The sequence below is a fragment of the Nematostella vectensis genome, chromosome 10, assembly GCF_932526225.1.
Source record: "Nematostella vectensis chromosome 10, jaNemVect1.1, whole genome shotgun sequence".
Classification (NCBI taxonomy): Eukaryota; Metazoa; Cnidaria; class Anthozoa; order Actiniaria; family Edwardsiidae; genus Nematostella; species Nematostella vectensis.
The window spans coordinates 14,947,851-14,966,917 of record NC_064043.1 but is presented as its reverse complement, the minus strand read 5'-3'; the positions used below and the strand labels follow the sequence as shown (position 1 = coordinate 14,966,917).

Genomic DNA, 19,067 nt, shown 5'->3' with positions numbered 1-19,067 from the left:
ACGGTGAGTGGAGCTCATACAGACTCTGCTATCAGTGATACGGTGAGTGGAGCTCATACAGACTCAGCGATTAGTGATACGGTGAGTGGAGCTCATACAAACTCTGCTATCAGTGATACGGTGAGTGGAGCTCATACAGACTCTGCTATCAGTGATACGGTGAGTGGAGCTCATACAGACTCAGCGATCAGTGATACGGTGAGTGGAGCTCATACAGACTCAGCGATCAGTGATACGGTGAGTGGAGCTCATACAGACTCGGCGGTCAGTAATACGGTGAGTGGAGCTCAAACAGACTCAGTGATACGGTGAGTGGGGCTCATACAGACTCAGCGATCAGTGATACGGTGAGTGGAGCTCATACAGACTCAGCGATCAGTGATACGGTGAGTGGAGCTCATACAGACTCAGCGATCAGTGATATGGTGAATGGAGATCGTACAGACTCAGCGATCAGTGATACGGTGAGTGGAGCTCATACAGACTCAGCGATCAGTGATACGGTGAGTGGAGCTCATACAGACTCAGCGATCAGTGATACGGTGAGTGGAGCTCATACAGACTCAGTGATCAGTGATATGGTGAATGGAGATCGTACAGACTCAGCGATCAGTGATACGGTGAGTGGAGCTCATACAGACTCAGTGAGACGGTGAGTGGAGCTCATACAGACTGCTATCAGTGATACGGTGAGTGGAGCTCATACAGACTCTGCTATCAGTGATACGGTGAGTGGAGCTTCTACAATCTCTCAGCGAGTTCTTACTCTATAAGGTATATTTTCACGAGAAGACAGGGAAACATTTTTTGTCAAGAAGAAGAAGAAGAAGAAGAAGTCAAGACGCCTTTTAGCCTTGAAGGTTGTCAAGTTCAAGCGCATGGGCAACAAGAAGGGTCAGGACCTATTTGATTTAAAGTTGAATGGATTGTTTTCTCGAGTTATTAATAATGAGATGTATGCCAAGTCTCAAACCAGTTGAAGGCAACCACCTCATCCATGTACGATATTCATATAGAGATCTTTCGGCTAAATGAGGTGTGGTTACGACCAATCATTTATTTACTGACAGGTCAATGGGAAGCTGGGATGCGAGCTCGACGCGCATCAGCCGTAGGATCTCAGGGGTCCCAGCAGAGTTTGTCAAGCAGCACTTTGCCTCCCCAACTGGATTTAAGGCTTTCTCCCCAATGGATAGCGTGGACGGGAACGATGCTAGCATGCCTCGGGTCACGTTCAATGTAGTTCTCAAGGGCTTCACTCTTGGGGCCTCTCTGCTGCCGTCACTAAAAGCGGGCTACAGGGTAAGCCCGATAAGGGTAAATGTTGATAGATGGATCTATCAAGATCTACCAGCCACTAGCAACTTCTAGTTGCATATTTTTATACTAGTTTTAATTCTGAACGGCTTCACTCTTCCGTTCACTCTACTGACATCGGGCTACAGGGTTAGATCCAAAGGAGATTAAACGCTTCTTATGGATGCCTATGACGAGCGGCGTTTGGGATTCACTTGGTCCTTCGCCCAATTGACCAACACTCGCCAACTCTAATTGCCCACATGGATGCAGACTCACCACCCATGCTTGTCCCGATCTTTCTTTTTCTGCATGGGTAAATAGTTTTACCGTTAGTTTCTCCTCAGGGGATATTTATGGTATATTACGATTTTCTTTCTACTCCCTAAAATTGGCGCGTCATATTGTTTTTATTTTTAGATCGGTCGGGTATCGGCAAATGGATGCACCGGAAAGAACAGCCTGTTTAAAGTTTCCATGCCAACGCACAGCCTTATGTTCTCATCAAAGGTAAAGTATAACATGTGAATCCTAGCCCGAACTCGTCTAGTTGATTTCGTCTAGTGAATGACAGTTAGTTTGAGTCCTTGATTCCACTTTTTTCAATCCTTAGGTCCAGTTATCTTAAGTATCAAGGACATCTCTAGATTCAGTCTCTCTTTATTCCACTTTTTTCAATCCTTAGGTCCAGTTATCTAGAGTATTAAGAATACATATAGATTCTGGCCTTTCCTTATTCCACTTTTTTCATCCGTAGGTCCAGTCCGTCGAGTCCAACATTCCTTCATCCACCGAGGTGGAGCTGCCGCCTGTCACAGTGTCAGGTGATTTCACGTCCAGACCCTCCCGGCCAGCTAGAGGCGAAGCCAAACCTAACGCTAACAGAGATTGGATCCGTGTGTACTACACAGGGACCAAGGGGAGACTGAACGCTGCTGCTGAGGTCGGGGCGTTCCAGCATAGCCTCACCACAGACTTGCTAAATCATCTTGTGTTTGTGCAGAAAAGCTTCATGAAGGTAAGGCATTGGCTATCGCCGTATGATTGACGTAGGTTTACTACAGCTGATTGGCTATTAACGTATGTTTGACGTTGGTTTACTACAGCTGATTGGTTATTACCGTATGATTGACGTTGCTTTACTACAACTGATTGGCAATTTCCGTTTGATTGACGTTGGTCTACTACAACAGATTGGCTTTTACCATATGATAACAATTCTCTACTAAAGCTGCTTGTCTGTCTCTGTGACAGTAGACACTTTTTAGCTGAATATTATTGCTTATGTCCCTCAGGAGGTGAATAACGTGTTATTGCTTATGTCCCTCAGGATGTGAATAAGGTGTTATTGCTTATGTCCCTCAGGATGTGAATGAGGTGTTATTGCTTATGTCCCTCAGGATGTGAATGAGGTGTTATTCCTTGTGTCTCTCAGGAGGTGAATAAGGTGTTATTGCTTATGTCCCTCAGGATGTGAATGAGGTGTTATTGCTTATGTCCCTCAGGATGTGAATGAGGTGTTATTCCTTGTGTCTCTCAGGAGGTGAATAAGGTGTTATTGCTTATGTCCCTCAGGATGTGAATGAGGTGTTATTGCTTATGTCCCTCAGGATGTGAATGAGGTGTTATTGCTTATGTCCCTCAGGATGTGAATGAGGTGTTATTGCTTATGTCCCTCAGGATGTGAATGAGGTGTTATTGCTTATGTCCCTCAGGATGTGAATGAGGTGTTATTGCTTATGTCCCTCAGGATGTGAATAAGGTGTTATTGCTTATGTCTCTCAGGAGGTGAATAAGGTGTTATTGCTTATGTCCCTCAGGATGTGAATGAGGTGTTATTGCTTATGTCTCTCAGGATGTGAATGAGGTGTTATTGCTTATGTCTCTCAGGAGGTGAATAAGGTGTTATTGCTTATGTCCCTCAGGATGTGAATGAGGTGTTATTGCTTATGTCCCTCAGGATGTGAATGAGGTGTTATTGCTTATGTCTCCCAGGATGTGAATGAGGTGTTGTTGCTTATGTTTTACAGGAGGGGAATAAGGTGTTATTCCTTGTGTGTCAGGAGGTGAATAAGGTGTTATTGCTTATGTTTCATAAGAGGTGAATAAGGTGTTATAGCTCATGTCTCTCATTAGGTGAATAAGTTGTTATTGCTTATGTTTCACATGAGGTAAATGAGGTGTTATTGCTTATGTCTCTCAGGAGGTGAATAAGATGTTATTGCTTATGTTTCTCAGGAAGTGAATGAAGTGTTGCAGCGAGTGTCGGGCGAGAGCCAGCCTGTACCGCTATGGCGGAGCGCGTCTGTGGATAGCATTGATTCCACCAAAGAAAAGGAAGTGCCTATTCTCTACTCATTCAAACTTACTCTAAAGGTGACTTAAACGTTAAGCTACAATACTATAAACATGGACATCGTACTGCTGCACTTCAGTCTACTTGTATGACAGCGGAACGCTTCAATACTATGTGAATTGGTAACGTTATTGCTGTTGCAAAGTAATATAAATATATTACAAATACATACCACTACCAATAAATTTCGTCATACCTGTCTATTTAATTGCCATGACCTTTCCAATACCTTACAATAAATCTCACGCGATGTTTAGTTTTGAGAAACAAACTTAAAAAAAGTGGACACTGCAAAGTGTTGATTAATTACACTGTCCTTATATAGCAAAGCTTATGATAAAGGGTGCTTTGTTTTTGTGTGTGTAGTCTAATGATGGAGCATAAATTCGCGTGGTGGTAACCCTTTTTTATCTTAAGTATTTGATGAAGAGCTTTTCTTTCAGGGCATCCAAGTGACGGCTACGACCCCGTCATCAACCGCGGTACGACTGGATACCGGGGTGATGGCTCTTGAAGTGTCGAACGCTATTCCGTCTCCCCCAGAGCCAGGACAGCTCAGGCAAAGTAAGGACCCAAACCCCTTATCTCGACTTAGTATATCCAGTCCTATCTTTAACTTCACCTTCTAGGTTGAAGCCTTCAAAGTCAAAAGACCATATGAAAGACTATGTGGGTTACAATAGTTGCATACTTTCAAGATTTGGCAAAGCGTTATCCCGGATTTTACATTAAAGTTAAGATGTCATAGGTCTTGTCCGATCCCTTTTGTGTACATTTTCTGTATATGATCTTTATTTGCTTTAGTTAAGAAAATATCTGTGTAAAGAGGCGAAATATCGGTATAACTGTACCATTCCCTTGCACGATATGCGCCATCACTCAAATATGTACTATATAGTGCTTACATTCTCTGAGATGGGCACCATTTAATTGAAACAAGTATTGCGCTAATGAAAGTGAAAACCTTGAGTGAAATAAGCTTTTTCTTTGCGTTCATGTGGAATTTAATGGAACATGTGAAATATTGATTATTAAATTGTATGATATTTGGAACCATATTTTTACATGTAACCTTTATATTGAGGTTTTATAGTACAACGCGCGCCTCAAAAAGGTTAACCAATAATAAGCATCGCAGTAACAGTTTGATTGACACAAACTTACATAAATAGGGGATCCCGACGTGGAACGATGCATTCTCGAGGTCCAGCGTACTTTGCGGGCGCTCCCGGTAGTGATCTTTGGAAGCGCAAAATATGCCGGATCCTCGAGCATGGGAAAGATGTGCACCGAAGCATTTCTTTGCCTCGCTGGCTTGTTAGAGGAGTTAATGTCAATGAGATAGCATCTCTCCTGCATCCTTTTTAACTTCAAAATATTGTCAAGGTGGCCACGGTAGCGCGCGTCGCATTGCAAAATAAAATTGTTTTCTTGCGTGTAATGATTTTTTTTTTACATTCCAGGTTACAGCTTCATCAAATTGTTTGGCAAAGCACAGGTTGATGTGAACCTTTCACTTGGCGAGTTCACCAAGGTGATAATTAATAGGTTTTCAACTGAACACATCTCTTATAAACACATTTATCATCCGCCATGAGCAAATAAGCGAAAATTGAAAAATGTGGTTATCACAATTGAGAAAAACCATATTTCGGGACCAGGCTCGCGCATTTTTTCCATTTTGCATCAAGCGAGCTTGCGAGGATGACGGGAGTAACAAATTCGGTGGTATGTACTCTGATTTACCATATCTGACAACCAATCGTGAGCGAAAACCCGGCAAGTGTTGACAGATGATTGACATGTTATTGTCTTATTAAGATCCCAGTAGATGATACTGATAACAGGTGCCTCTCGCAGAGCCGCATCATCGACGACGAGCTGGAGTTCGTGCAGATGGCCTACTTCCGCACCAACATAGGCGTACGTAACTCCTTCCAAGATGTCAGCTCCACTCGCGGAACAGAGGACAAGGAGACTTTCCTTGTTACACTCACACAGCCGAAAATCTACGCCCAGCAGATTGCATTTGACAAGGCGGTTCTGGTCTACTTGAACTACAAGAATGCATACGAGCATTGGAACGAGCAAAGAATGGCGCTCAATGAAGAGGTAAGGCTTGGCCAGCTATATCGTGACTTTGAACAGTCAAAGCCTAATACTTTATTTACGATTTTTTATCGAAAGAATCTCGGTTACTTGCTTGAATTTGCTGTTGGAAATAGATGCTTTGTGTATTTGGCGGAAGCTTTCGTAAACCGTAGTGCCCATAGCGACAGCAAAGCAATTGTTATGAGAAAATGATGCATTTGCATATTTCATATACATATATTTTAGCATTCTTTGGAAATTTTGACGAGGTATTTGAGTGTAGAGCTCCCAATTGGGAACAAGCATTTGCGCTGACATTGTTTTTCTTTTTAGAAAATTGGACGTATAGCTTTCGTGTAATGCTCCTTTCCTCTGGACAGGGTGTATATATATACACCCTTTTGTTTGTGCTTTTGTTTAATCTTCTTTCCTCTGGACAGGGTGTATATATGGCTTTTGTTTAATCTTCTTTCCTCTCGACAGGGTTTATATATGGCTTTTGTTTGATCTTCTTTCCTCTCGACAGGGTGTATATATGGCTTTTGTTTAATCTTCTTTCCTCTCGACAGTGTGTATATATGGCTTTTGTTTAATCTTCTTTCCTCTCGACAGGGTGTATATATGGCTTTTGTTTAATCTTCTTTCCTCTCGACAGGGTGTATATATGGCTTTTGTTTAATCTTTTTCCCTCTCGACAGGGTGTATATATGGCTTTTGTTTAATCTTCTTTCCTCTCGACAGGGTGTATATATGGCTTTTGTTTAATCTTTTTTCCTCTGGACTTTGATGATGATCTGTAGCTAGCCTTGTGTTGTGCTTGTCTGTATTTGGAAATTCTTTCCTTTCACCTCTTGTGTTTTAATCTCACAGTACCTCTCGTCGATTAACTCCACTGAAACGTGTTCCTGCAATGATGTTAGTACTCTCTTCTTGTCTGCATGCTCAATCAATACTTTCCAGGGGCGGATCCAGGACTCCTTGAGAGGGGGAGGGTACCAATCCCTAGGGATAGGGTGGGAGGCAATATGGAGAACATATGTCAGAAGCTAAATTTGTTGTCTTTAGCTTTTATTTCTTTTACCGTCGAATCCGTCGAATCACGACGCCGCATTTTCAAAACATCGATTTTGTTTTTTTTTTTGCTTTTGGGATTTTCTGTTCCGCCAGTCAAATTATTATAAGCAAATCAGATTCTTGCCATCTCTCGCCTAGTGCATTGGCTTTCTTTCGCGGCACTGTCTGGTTTTCGTCCAGAGAAAAGCCAGGGAAGTGCACAAAGCGAGACTCTGATTGGCTCAGAATGGTTTTACTGACGGAACAAAAAACCACCACAAATCGTGTTTTGAAAACGCGGGTCGCGATATTCGACTATAAATATTCCTGTCTATATGGAGGGGGTATTCGACTATAAATATTCCTGTCTATATGGAGGGGGTATTCGACTATAAATATTCCTGTCTATATGGAGGGGGTATTCGACTATAAATATTCCTGTCTATATTGAGGGGGTATTCGACTATAAATATTCTTGTCTATATGGAGGGGGTATTTGACTATAAATATTCCTGTCTATATGGAGGGGGTATTCGACTATAAATATTCCTGTCTATATGGAGGGGGTATTCGACTATAAATATTCCTGTTTATATGGAGGGGGTATTCGACTATAAATATTCTTGTCTATATGGAGGGGGTATTCGACTATAAATATTCCTGTCTATATGGAGGGGGTATTCGACTATAAATATTCCTGTCTATATGGAGGGAGTATTCGACTATAAATATTCCAGTCTATATGGAGGGGGTATTCGACTATAAATATTCCTGTCTATATTGAGGGGGTATTGGACTATAAATATTCCTGTCTATATAGAGGGGGTATTCGACTATAAATATTCCTTTTTATATGGAGGGGTATTCGACTATAAATATTCTTGTCTATATGGAGGGGGTATTCGACTATAAATATTCCAGTCTATATGGAGGGGGTATTCGACTATAAATATTCCAGTCTATATGGAGGGGGTATTCGACTATAAATATTCCAGTCTATATGGAGGGGGTATTCGACTATAAATATCCCTGTCTATATGGAGGGGGTATTGGACTATAAATATTCCAGTCTATATGGAGGGGGTATTCGACTATAAATATTCCTGTCTATATGGAGGGGGTATTCGACTATAAATATTCCAGTCTATATGGAGGGGGTATTCGACTATAAACATTCCTGTCTATATGGAGGGGGTATTCGACTATAAATATTCCTGTCTATATGGAGGGGTATTCGACTATAGATATTCCAGTCTATATGGAGGGGGTATTCGACTATAAATATTCCTGTCTATATGGAGGGGGTATTTGACTATAAATATTCCTGTCTATATGGAGGGGGTATTCTACTATAAATATCCCTGTCTATATGGAGGGGGTATTCGACTATAAATATTCCAGTCTATATGGAGGGGGTATTTTACTATAAATATTCCTGTCTATATGGAGGGGGTATTCGACTATAAATATTCCTGTCTATATGGAGGGGGTATTCGACTATAAATATTCCTGTCTATATGGGGGGAGGGGTGTTTGACTATAAATATTCCTGTCTATATGGAGGGGGTATTCGCCTATAAATATTCCTGTCTATATGGAGGGGGCATTCGACTATAAATATTCCTGTCTATATGGAGGGGGTATTCGACTATAAATATTCCAGTCTATATGGAGGGGGTATTCGACTATAAATATTCCTGTCTATATGGAGGGGGTATTCGACTATAAATATTCCTGTCTATATGGAGGGGGTATTCGACTATAAATATTCCAGTCTTTATGGAGGGGGTATTCGACTATAAATATCCCAGTCTATATAGAGGGGGTATTTGACTATAAATATCCCTGTCTATATGGAGGGGGTATTCGACTATAAATATCCCTGTCTATATAGAGGGGGTATTTGACTATAAATATCCCTGTCTATATGGAGGGGGTATTCGACTATAAATATTCCTGTCTATATGGAGGGGGTATTCGACTATAAATATTCCAGTCTATATGGAGGGGGTATTCGACTATAAATATTCCAGTCTATATGGAGGGGGTATTCGACTATAAATATTCCAGTCTATATGGAGGGGGTATTCGACTATAAATATCCCTGTCTATATGGAGGGGGTATTCGACTATAAATATTCCAGTCTATATGGAGGGGGTATTCGACTATAAATATTCCTGTCTATATGGAGGGGGTATTCGACTATAAATATTCCAGTCTATATGGAGGGGGTTACCTGGGCCCTGTTGTCTCGTTTCTTTGGTGATTATCCGTCCTCACATCTGCCGGTTTGACAAACAATATGTACTTCTGACTCCCATGACAGTGCTCTGTGCTTGTTTCAGGTTCACACTGCGACCCAGGCTGTTCTGGAGAAACTTCCAGCCCGCACTCACGCCGCCCAGTTGTCAGGATCCCTGTTTCTGCAGCTGAACATTGATATGCTTGGAATATGTATACCGCTGTACAATGCTAAAGATGGCGCAGCTCAAGCATTTCAAATGAGATGTACAGGTGGACTGTAATAGGCAAATAGACGACTTGTACTAAAAAAATACGTTACTTTTTAGGTAGCAGACTCTCCCGCGCTCCTGCTTTTGGCGGCGCTTGCGAATCAGCCAAAATGTTTCTATATCAGAAAGGGCTCATTTTCATTGGGAGATTTTTTTTACCATCGCTCTCTAACGTGACGAGTGACATGATTTCTTAGTGCAAGGCGCTATAGATTGCTGTTGTTGTTTGGTTATATTTGTCTTTCTATATTCCTGTTGCTGACGATGTATAGACCCAAAAGCATGCAATTTTGATGTTGCTATTTTAATTATTTCTGTTGTTGTTCTCTTTGTCGTCGTTATTTTTGTAACGTATTGGCTGGGATGGTGTCCGCTGTTGTTGTTGTTATGATAAGTTGCTGCTGTTGTTAATTCTGTTTTTGTTGTTGCTAAAAACTGAGCCCTCAGTTGCAATGGCGCTCTCTGTTGCTGTTGTTTTTTGTTGGTGGTGATGTTGTTTTTGTTGATATTGTTGCTGCTATTATAATTACTTGTTGATGTTGATTATGTTGTTGTTGCCAGACCCGGAGCCCTCTGCCGCGATGGTGTTGTCAGTGGATGAGATGATGCTGTCCTGTTGCTCCAGCGCCTCGTTCGTCAGTAAAGGCAAATTCAACCGGTTCTGTCTGTGGTTCCCTGACAAGTTTGACAAACAGGCGAGCGATTGGAGACCCAGCTCCGATGGCATAATCATGAATTCATGTGAGTTGAAATTATTAACCTAAAAACAAAATTATATTTTGATCTCCATGATGGTATTTAAAAGAACGTTCGGCCTGAGATTTCACAAAATTCTAAGAGCATGTCGAGGCTCAGATAGCAGGCAAAAAATTTGAACACTTATACAATTCCCTTTCTAATACTTCATCGAGATTTTATTATTTTTCTTATATGCACTGAAATTTAAGAACATCGATAAGAACCTTGTCATCCTTTAAATGTTCCAAAAATAAGAACGGCCCAGCCTCAACTGAAAATTAGACGTTCTTATAAAAAATAATTTATTTACTCTTACTTACTGCCTACTTTTCCTGTGTATTGTTGTCTATGTAGATTGACCATTTGCTTACTTATCCGTACAGATGTGGTGTCACAAGGAACATATGAACTCTGTTCAAGGACCATCCGTTACCCACTTTCTCAAGGCAAGTTACTTTTAGTTCCTTCCTGCTCCGACGAATGGCTAATGATCGAATGTCAGCGAAACTTTTCTGTTAACCATTTCAACCCTATTGATTTATTTCCCTGATACCACCGCACCTACGCAGAGCACCTAGTTATTCTACAGCTTGTCTGTAGAATCTGCTAGTGACAGTGCTATTAACCGGCATACGAATCTTTGTAAAACTCTGTTTTTGACTCCTTTTCATCAGCTGATATTGCTATCACGTTTGTGAAACAAATGTGAGGTCTTAATGTTTTGGTGTCATCAGCGGAAAGACCACCTGAACCTGAATGTGAGACCATGAATGCCCAAATTCTTACAGCCGTCTCATTTTTTCTTTAGCCCTGTTAAACTCCCCGGCCATTTGTTGGTCCTCCGTTGATGTCAATTGAAAATAATGAAATAACTTTTTTCCCGATTCTTTTTATCCGGTGGAATCCCGCTGGCTCAAAGCACGCCGTAACCTAAAAGCGCGAGTGGAATAGGCGCACCCTTCCCAATGATTGATCCGTTCAAAATCCGAAAAAAATACATAGGCTCCCCGGGCACTAATTTCATACTAGCTTGTTTTGCTTTCGTTCTTTAGACATGGCCAAGACAGGCAAATGGGTGATGTCTGTTCGGTGGCAGATGTGTGGCGTTGAAATCCACTGCGACACGGACATCGGCAAACGACTCTCATCACTCGCCAATACCATGACGTCACTAGCAGGCGACACGGACATCGCCAACATGGAGTCTGTTGCCGAGGCAACAGAGAAAGACGCTTCGCACGCCACCGTGAAAGGACTGGACGAGGTGGACTCTTTGGCAAAGACTGAGAAGCACAGTTCAAGGAGAGTTGAGAAGGACATGTGGGAGCAGGCGCGCAAAGTTAACGAACTCAAGTGAGTCTACCCACACACCAGCACCTAGTCTGCCTCCATTTGTCACCCTAGCAAATGGTACTAATGGTAGCAAATGGTACTAATGGTAGCAAATGCTACTTATGGTAGCAAATGGTACTTATGGTAGCAAATGGTACTTATGGTAGCAAATGGTACTAATGGTAGCAAATGGTACTAATGGTAGCAAATGGTACTAATGGTAGCAAATGGTACTAATGGTAGCAAATGGTACTAATGGTAGCAAATGGTACTAATGGTAGCAAATGCTACTTATGGTAGCAAATGGTACTTATGGTAGCAAATGGTACTTATGGTAGCAAATGGTACTAATGGTAGCAAATGGTACTAATGGTAGCAAATGGTACTAATGGTAGCAAATGGTACTAATGGTAGCAAATGGTACTAATGGTAGCAAGTGGTACTAATGGTAGCAAATGGTACTAATGGTAGCAAATGGTACTAATGGTAGCAAATGGTACTGAGTGCGAGGTCCATCTCCATCATCCGCTTATTTGGAAGCTCATTGCAATATTTGATATTGAATTTTGAAAGAGATTAAACTTTGTTTTTAGATGGCGAATTTTCCTCACAGAATCAAATCTAAATTAATATAAACAATAACAGTTGTGCATAACTTGCCCTTTAAACAAATTGGAGGAAATCCGGAAAAAAAAAACTGGAAGACATAACTTATACATTGTTGGATTTATAACAAAATCCATAGAAAATATTGCAAAGTAACACAAGCCATAGATAAACAATAGGATGACGTCCCTGCTGCCCTTGACCTTACGCTAAAATAACCTCCGCCCTTCAGGCGTCAAGTTAATGTCAAAGGCTGGCTCTTGGAGAAGGAGACTAAGCTCTTACAGGAGCTCGAGAGTGCGGTATTCAACGAGTTCCGCAAAGACGTCCGTAAAAAGCTTCGTCGGCACTCCAGGGGGCAATCAGGGTATGCAAATCGCGGAGAGACCGGTAAAAAATCGCACGACCCCCGCAGAGCCATGTCCGAGCAGGTCAAAGGGTCAAGGTCACGCTCACGCCTTCACGGGCGCATCTCCGGAGACGCGACAGACGCGGAACTTGAGGTGAGTGAAAACGGTAACTTGAGATAAGTGAAAACGGGAACATATTTGCAACTTAAATTTAACAAATCTTTTGCCTTTGCATGCGACGAAAATAGCCGTCAAACTAATGGTTCATGGGTGGGATGTGACTGCTTGTCAATTCTTTGGGCTTCTGCCATACGTATGAAACATAAGTCCGTGTTGATTACCAGGGCAGCGAGATGGTCGATCTAAGCCACTCAAGAAAGCGGTTAAACAGAAAGTTGAACACGACAGACTCGTACATGCCGCAGCAAGCCTACGATGAGGCAGACGCGAGCATGGAGTCCAGCTTGACGCGACCAACGGACGCGCTAAACTCAACACCAGGTGAGACGAATAGATCATGAACATCGTGAAAACATTGGGGGATAATATTACCACCAAAACTACCACCACCATATTATATCGACAACATTACCGAAGTTAAGTTATGATCCACGTTCACAAGGGAGGGTCATGCATTATCCAATAGGGTTACCATAAACTTCATTCATTGTTATTCTAGGGCCCCACCTGGCATTCACCGAAGACGATGAAACTGTGCCCACCTACCGCAGCACCCCATACAATAAGGACCAAACAGCCCCTGTAGTTCCCAGGGTGACCTTCAATACAGCAGACGTGCAAGATCAAAGTAGCGAATCACCTCGGCCAGCGGCACTTCCACAGCAGAACCTCGATTTCGAGCTTGACGTCACGGTTGATATCGAGGGCGGGAAGTGCGTGCTGCACACATGCGACACTGCAGACAAGGATGAGGCAACCGAGACCAAGTAAGGGTTTGTATGAGGTCATGAGTACCACGAGGCCAAATAAGGGTTTGTATGAGATTATGAGGCCAACGAAACCAAGTGAGGGTTTGTATGAGATAATGAAGCCAACGAGACCAAGTGAGGGTTTGTCTGATGTTATGAAGCCAACGAGACCAAGTGAGGGTTTGTCTGATGTTATGAAGCCAACGAGGCCAAGTGAGGGTTTGTCTGAGGTTATTAGGCCAACGAGGCCAAGTGAGGTTTTTTATGAGATTAAAAATACAACGAGACCAAGTGAGGGTTTGTCTGAGATTATGAGGCCAACCAGACTATGCGTGAAGCTTTAACGGCCGTCTTCATCCTCCGTATCGGTTTCTTGTGCTGCTGAAAAGCAAGTTTTAGGATCTCTAACCTCGATGCACTGTGTCTGTTGTAGACCATCAGCCAAACGTGTCCTCTCTGCTGACCCTACCCGACCCAAGGTCTTCTCCCCCATGTACCCGACCTCGACCAGCACCAGTGGACGGCGCTACAAGAGCAGCGCGACAGACGTCACCTACCAGCTAAAAGACACGGTTCTCCTCCTCCCGGGAGTGGACGTGCGAATGCAGTACTCCTCGAGCTTTGACAGCGAGGGACCGACCACCTCTCCCTCTAGCCCCGCCTGGACCACGACCTCAACCTTGTGTGCAGATGGCAGCATGGCGTCCACTCTTGTCGGGTCTGAGGCTCGGACATTCGACAGCAGCCAAGAACCAGGTTTGATTTCACGTGAACAGATGCAGAATGTAATTCCAAAATTTTGCACTTGCTGTAAGACCGTGTGTGATCAAAGCCTCGATCAAGCGGAGACGAGAGTTCATGAGAGTTCCCATTTTTAGCTCATACGATAATAGCGATCAAACAGCCTTTGAGGGTTGATGGAAGTTTTTTTTTATGGAAGGAGCTCTCATTGACTCTCATGAACCCTCATATCAGTTTGATCGAGGCTTTACTGTTTAAGACTCAGTTCTCCTGAATGACAATGTGTGTTCTCTTAGCTTCGTCGGCTGGGGCAGTGCGTAAGATGGTGAAAAGCGCTGGGCTGTACATCTGGGTTTCGCTTCAGTCTCTGCCACAGGAGATGGTCCTGAAGCCCTCGATCATCGACTTCGTGGAGCAGGCCATGGAGCCAATCATCGTGCCAGACACAGACGAAGGTACGCACACAAGGCGATAATTAACCTAAGACGCGAGATAGAGATGATACGAGATGAACGTAGTATGAGGCACAACTAGGGAACTGCTCAGTGAAACGCGCCTTACATGTCTATCCTTTTTCAAATTTGGTCTAGTTTAGAAAGAAACGTTGTCTTCGCTCGAGTATTTTAATATTGCTGAACTGAATCTCCGCTGAAAAGGTCAACTTATTTCTTGTCGTGCCATCGATTACCGTCGTTTACACCTAAGCGTCAATACCTGACACTAAAACATGTTCTCCTTTGCTGCCGAAACAAAGGAAGCCTATGAGGCAGAACGCGCATGTTTAGACTCGAAGACCTCCAAAGAAACATCTACTAGGGCTTGTTATAGTATGCTTCTTATTTCAGATAAAAAAAATTGAAAAGATTCGCAAAATAGGATACCGGGTCAAATCACGCCGCCTTTTCGGCTTATTTAAAAGCTGTCGCTCTAATACCAGGATTGTAGAATTGTTAGCATAAGCAAAATGCTAGATACTAGCTATACAAAGGTACCCTCTGTACACAAGTTCTAGAAAGAGTGTCCATGAATGTTCTGAAGAGGGTGATGTTTTCTCAGGTGTAGATGGTGCCACCCTGTCTGATGATGGGACGGATGACGATGAGGCGGGTGCTGCCGGCTCCATGGTCTCCTCCTCTATGTCTGAGTACTCTTCCTTTCCCGTGGACGTAGTTGTCGTCGTTAGAGTCCAGCCCTCCGATATACGCTTCAGCTGTCAGCCGGTGTCTAAGGTACATTTCCTCTGTCCGGAGGTTGTTGCCCTGGTTACACGCTTCCCTGTGTATTTTTAAACGCTCGACTGTACACCTTTACTGTCAAATCGTGTTGAATGTATACGCTTTACTATAAAAGGTCGTGTGTATTTCATACGCTTTAATATATTAGGTTGAGTGTATTTCACACGCTTTACTATATCAGGTTAAGTGTATTTTACACCTTTACTGTCAAATCGTGTTGAATGTATACGCTTTACTATAAAAGGTCGTGTGTATTTCATACACTTTAATATATTAGGTTGAGTGTATTTCACACGCTTTACTATATCAGGTTAAGTGTATTTTACACCCTTTACTGTTTATATCAGGTTGAGTGTATTTTACACGCTTAACTGTTGACATAAGGTTAAGTATATGTTCACCCGCTTTAATGTCTATATCAGGTTGAGTGTATTTTACACCCTTTACTGTTTATATAAGGTTGAGTGTATTTTACACTATTTACTGTTTAGTTCAGTGCAAATTTACACGTTTTACTGTTTAGTTCAGTGTATTTCACACGCCTTACTGTTTAGTTCAGTGTATTTCACACGCCTTACTGTTTAGTTCAGTGTATTTCACACGTTTTACTGTTTAGTTCAGTGCAAATTTACACGTTTTACTGTTTAGTTCAGTGTATTTCACACGCCTTACTGTTTAGTTCAGTGTATTTCACACGCCTTACTGTTTAGTTCAGTGTATTTCACACGCCTTACTGTTTAGTTCAGTGTATTTCACACGCCTTACTGTTTAGTTCAGTGTATTTCACACGCCTTACTGTTTAGTTCAGTGTATTTCACACGCCTTACTGTTTAGTTCAGTGTATTTCACACGCCTTACTGTTTAGTTCAGTGTATTTCACACGCCTTACTGTTTAGTTCAGTGTATTTCACACGCCTTACTGTTTAGTTCAGTGTATTTCACACGCCTTACTGTTTAGTTCAGTGTATTTCACACGCCTTACTGTTTAGTTCAGTGTATTTCACACGCCTTACTGTTTAGTTCAGTGTATTTCACACGCCTTACTGTTTAGTTCAGTGTATTTCACACGCCTTACTGTTTAGTTCAGTGTATTTCACACGCCTTACTGTTTAGTTCAGTGCAAATTTACACGTTTTACTGTTTAGTTCAGTGTATTTCACACGCCTTACTGTTTAGTTCAGTGTATTTCACACGCCTTACTGTTTAGTTCAGTGTGTTTCACACGCCTTACTGTTTAGTTCAGTGTGTTTCACACGCCTTACTGTTTAGTTCAGTGTATTTCACACGCCTTACTGTTTAGTTCAGTGTATTTCACACGCCTTACTGTTTAGTTCAGTGCAAATTAACACGTTTTACTGTTTAGTTCAGTGTATTTCACACGCCTTACTGTTTAGTTCAGTGTGTTTCACACGCCTTACTGTTTAGTTCAGTGTATTTCACACGCCTTACTGTTTAGTTCAGTGTGTTTCACACGCCTTACTGTTTAGTTCAGTGTGTTTCACACGCCTTACTGTTTAGTTCAGTGTATTTCACACGCCTTACTGTTTAGTTCAGTGTATTTCACACGCCTTACTGTTTAGTTCAGTGCAAATTAACACGTTTTACTGTTTAGTTCAGTGTATTTCACACGCCTTACTGTTTAGTTCAGTGTGTTTCACACGCCTTACTGTTTAGTTCAGTGTATTTCACACGCCTTACTGTTTAGTTCAGTGTGTTTCACACGCCTTACTGTTTAGTTCAGTGTGTTTCACACGCCTTACTGTTTAGTTCAGTGTATTTCACACGCCTTACTGTTTAGTTCAGTGCAAATTAACACGTTTTACTGTTTAGTTCAGTGTATTTCACACGCCTTACTGTTTAGTTCAGTGTGTTTCACACGCCTTACTGTTTAGTTCAGTGTATTTCACACGCCTTACTGTTTAGTTCAGTGTGTTTCACACGCCTTACTGTTTAGTTCAGTGTGTTTCACACGCCTTACTGTTTAGTTCAGTGTATTTCACACGCCTTACTGTTTAGTTCAGTGTATTTCACACGCCTTACTGTTTAGTTCAGTGCAAATTAACACGTTTTACTGTTTAGTTCAGTGTATTTCACACGCCTTACTGTTTAGTTCAGTGTGTTTCACACGCCTTACTGTTTAGTTCAGTGTATTTCACACGCCTTACTGTTTAGTTCAGTGTGTTTCACACGCCTTACTGTTTAGTTCAGTGTGTTTCACACGCCTTACTGTTTAGTTCAGTGTATTTCACACGCCTTACTGTTTAGTTCAGTGTATTTCACACGCCTTACTGTTTAGTTCAGTGCAAATTAACACGTTTTACTGTTTAGTTCAGTGTATTTCACACGCCTTACTGTTTAGTTCAGTGTGTTTCACACGCCTTACTGTTTAGTTCAGTGTATTTCACACGCCTTACTGTTTAGTTCAGTGTGTTTCACACGCCTTACTGTTTAGTTCAGTGTGTTTCACACGCCTTACTGTTTAGTTCAGTGTATTTCACACGCCTTACTGTTTAGTTCAGTGCAAATTAACACGTTTTACTGTTTAGTTCAGTGTATTTCACACGCCTTACTGTTTAGTTCAGTGTGTTTCACACGCCTTACTGTTTAGTTCAGTGTATTTCACACGCCTTACTGTTTAGTTCAGTGTGTTTCACACGCCTTACTGTTTAGTTCAGTGTGTTTCACACGCCTTACTGTTTAGTTCAGTGTATTTCACACGCCTTACTGTTTAGTTCAGTGTATTTCACACGCCTTACTGTTTAGTTCAGTGCAAATTAACACGTTTTACTGTTTAGTTCAGTGTATTTCACACGCCTTACTGTTTAGTTCAGTGTGTTTCACACGCCTTACTGTTTAGTTCAGTGTATTTCACACGCCTTACTGTTTAGTTCAGTGTGTTTCACACGCCTTACTGTTTAGTTCAGTGTGTTTCACACGCCTTACTGTTTAGTTCAGTGTATTTCACACGCCTTACTGTTTAGTTCAGTGTATTTCACACGCCTTACTGTTTAGTTCAGTGCAAATTAACACGTTTTACTGTTTAGTTCAGTGTATTTCACACGCCTTACTGTTTAGTTCAGTGTGTTTCACACGCCTTACTGTTTAGTTCAGTGTATTTCACACGCCTTACTGTTTAGTTCAGTGTATTTCACACGCCTTACTGTTTAGTTCAGTGCAAATTAACACGTTTTACTGTTTAGTTCAGTGTGTTTCACACGCCTTACTGTTCGTACCAGGTCGAGTGCATGCTGCGTTTACCCGCTCTCGACGTCGTCTTCTCCTCCAAGTCAAGCCCCAACAAGTACCTTCTACAAGCCCCCACCACGCGTACCCCAACTCGGGACACTTCCCCACGAGGTCTAAGTAGAGAAGGGAAGCAACCCTCTGAGGGTTCGGACTCCTCGGCCCCGACCTTCGACAGCGGTGGCATCAGCTTCACCGTGTGCCTGTCCAGCTTTTCCTTCAGCATTTTCCACCCGTACGGCAAGCAGCACACGGGGGTAAGCCGGGCATCAAGCAGCCCTCTGGATGGGGATGCTGATGCCTCTGAAGATAGCCGCGCCCGGTTCCGCTTCACCCCCACTCAGCCCATGTCTGGCAAGAAGGATTCGTTGAGCCTGGATGTGGAGTTCGTGAAGTTCAACCTGTCTCGTAGACGTGTTGCTAGCGCGGTGGGCGGGGAAGAGAGGGGTAGCCGTGGCGGGTCACCAGACCTGCTGTCTGGGGTTAGCTCGTCTACTGTGGTCAAGGTCTCGGGTAAGCTCTTCCGTTACATTCCCTTTCACCTTAACCTTTTGCTTCAACATAGCGGTATCGTACAGTCCTT

General features: G+C 42.4%; 1 protein-coding gene across 10 annotated transcripts in view; it reads left to right on the top strand.

Moving 5' to 3' along the window:
• LOC5503383 (transmembrane protein KIAA1109) overlaps window positions 1-19,067 on the top strand; it is a 101,839-nt gene that overhangs the window by 69,534 nt on the left and 13,238 nt on the right. For 7 of the 10 annotated variants that reach the window (XM_048733413.1, XM_048733410.1, XM_048733406.1 and 4 more), the window contains 19 exons: window positions 1,071-1,302; window positions 1,717-1,806; window positions 2,054-2,314; window positions 3,535-3,672; window positions 4,096-4,216; window positions 5,116-5,186; window positions 5,474-5,764; window positions 6,614-6,658; window positions 9,143-9,311; window positions 9,872-10,051; window positions 10,432-10,494; window positions 11,101-11,401; window positions 12,219-12,489; window positions 12,681-12,837; window positions 13,016-13,283; window positions 13,699-14,021; window positions 14,303-14,461; window positions 15,063-15,235; window positions 18,478-18,997. In XM_048733413.1, coding sequence (XP_048589370.1) covers window positions 1,071-1,302; window positions 1,717-1,806; window positions 2,054-2,314; window positions 3,535-3,672; window positions 4,096-4,216; window positions 5,116-5,186; window positions 5,474-5,764; window positions 6,614-6,658; window positions 9,143-9,311; window positions 9,872-10,051; window positions 10,432-10,494; window positions 11,101-11,401; window positions 12,219-12,489; window positions 12,681-12,837; window positions 13,016-13,283; window positions 13,699-14,021; window positions 14,303-14,461; window positions 15,063-15,235; window positions 18,478-18,997 — 3,833 coding nt within the window. The remainder of the gene's footprint in view (window positions 1-1,070; window positions 1,303-1,716; window positions 1,807-2,053; window positions 2,315-3,534; window positions 3,673-4,095; window positions 4,217-5,115; window positions 5,187-5,473; window positions 5,765-6,613; window positions 6,659-9,142; window positions 9,312-9,871; window positions 10,052-10,431; window positions 10,495-11,100; window positions 11,402-12,218; window positions 12,490-12,680; window positions 12,838-13,015; window positions 13,284-13,698; window positions 14,022-14,302; window positions 14,462-15,062; window positions 15,236-18,477; window positions 18,998-19,067) is intronic. The other 3 variants (XM_048733411.1, XM_048733409.1, XM_048733412.1) reach the window with 3 other exon arrangements.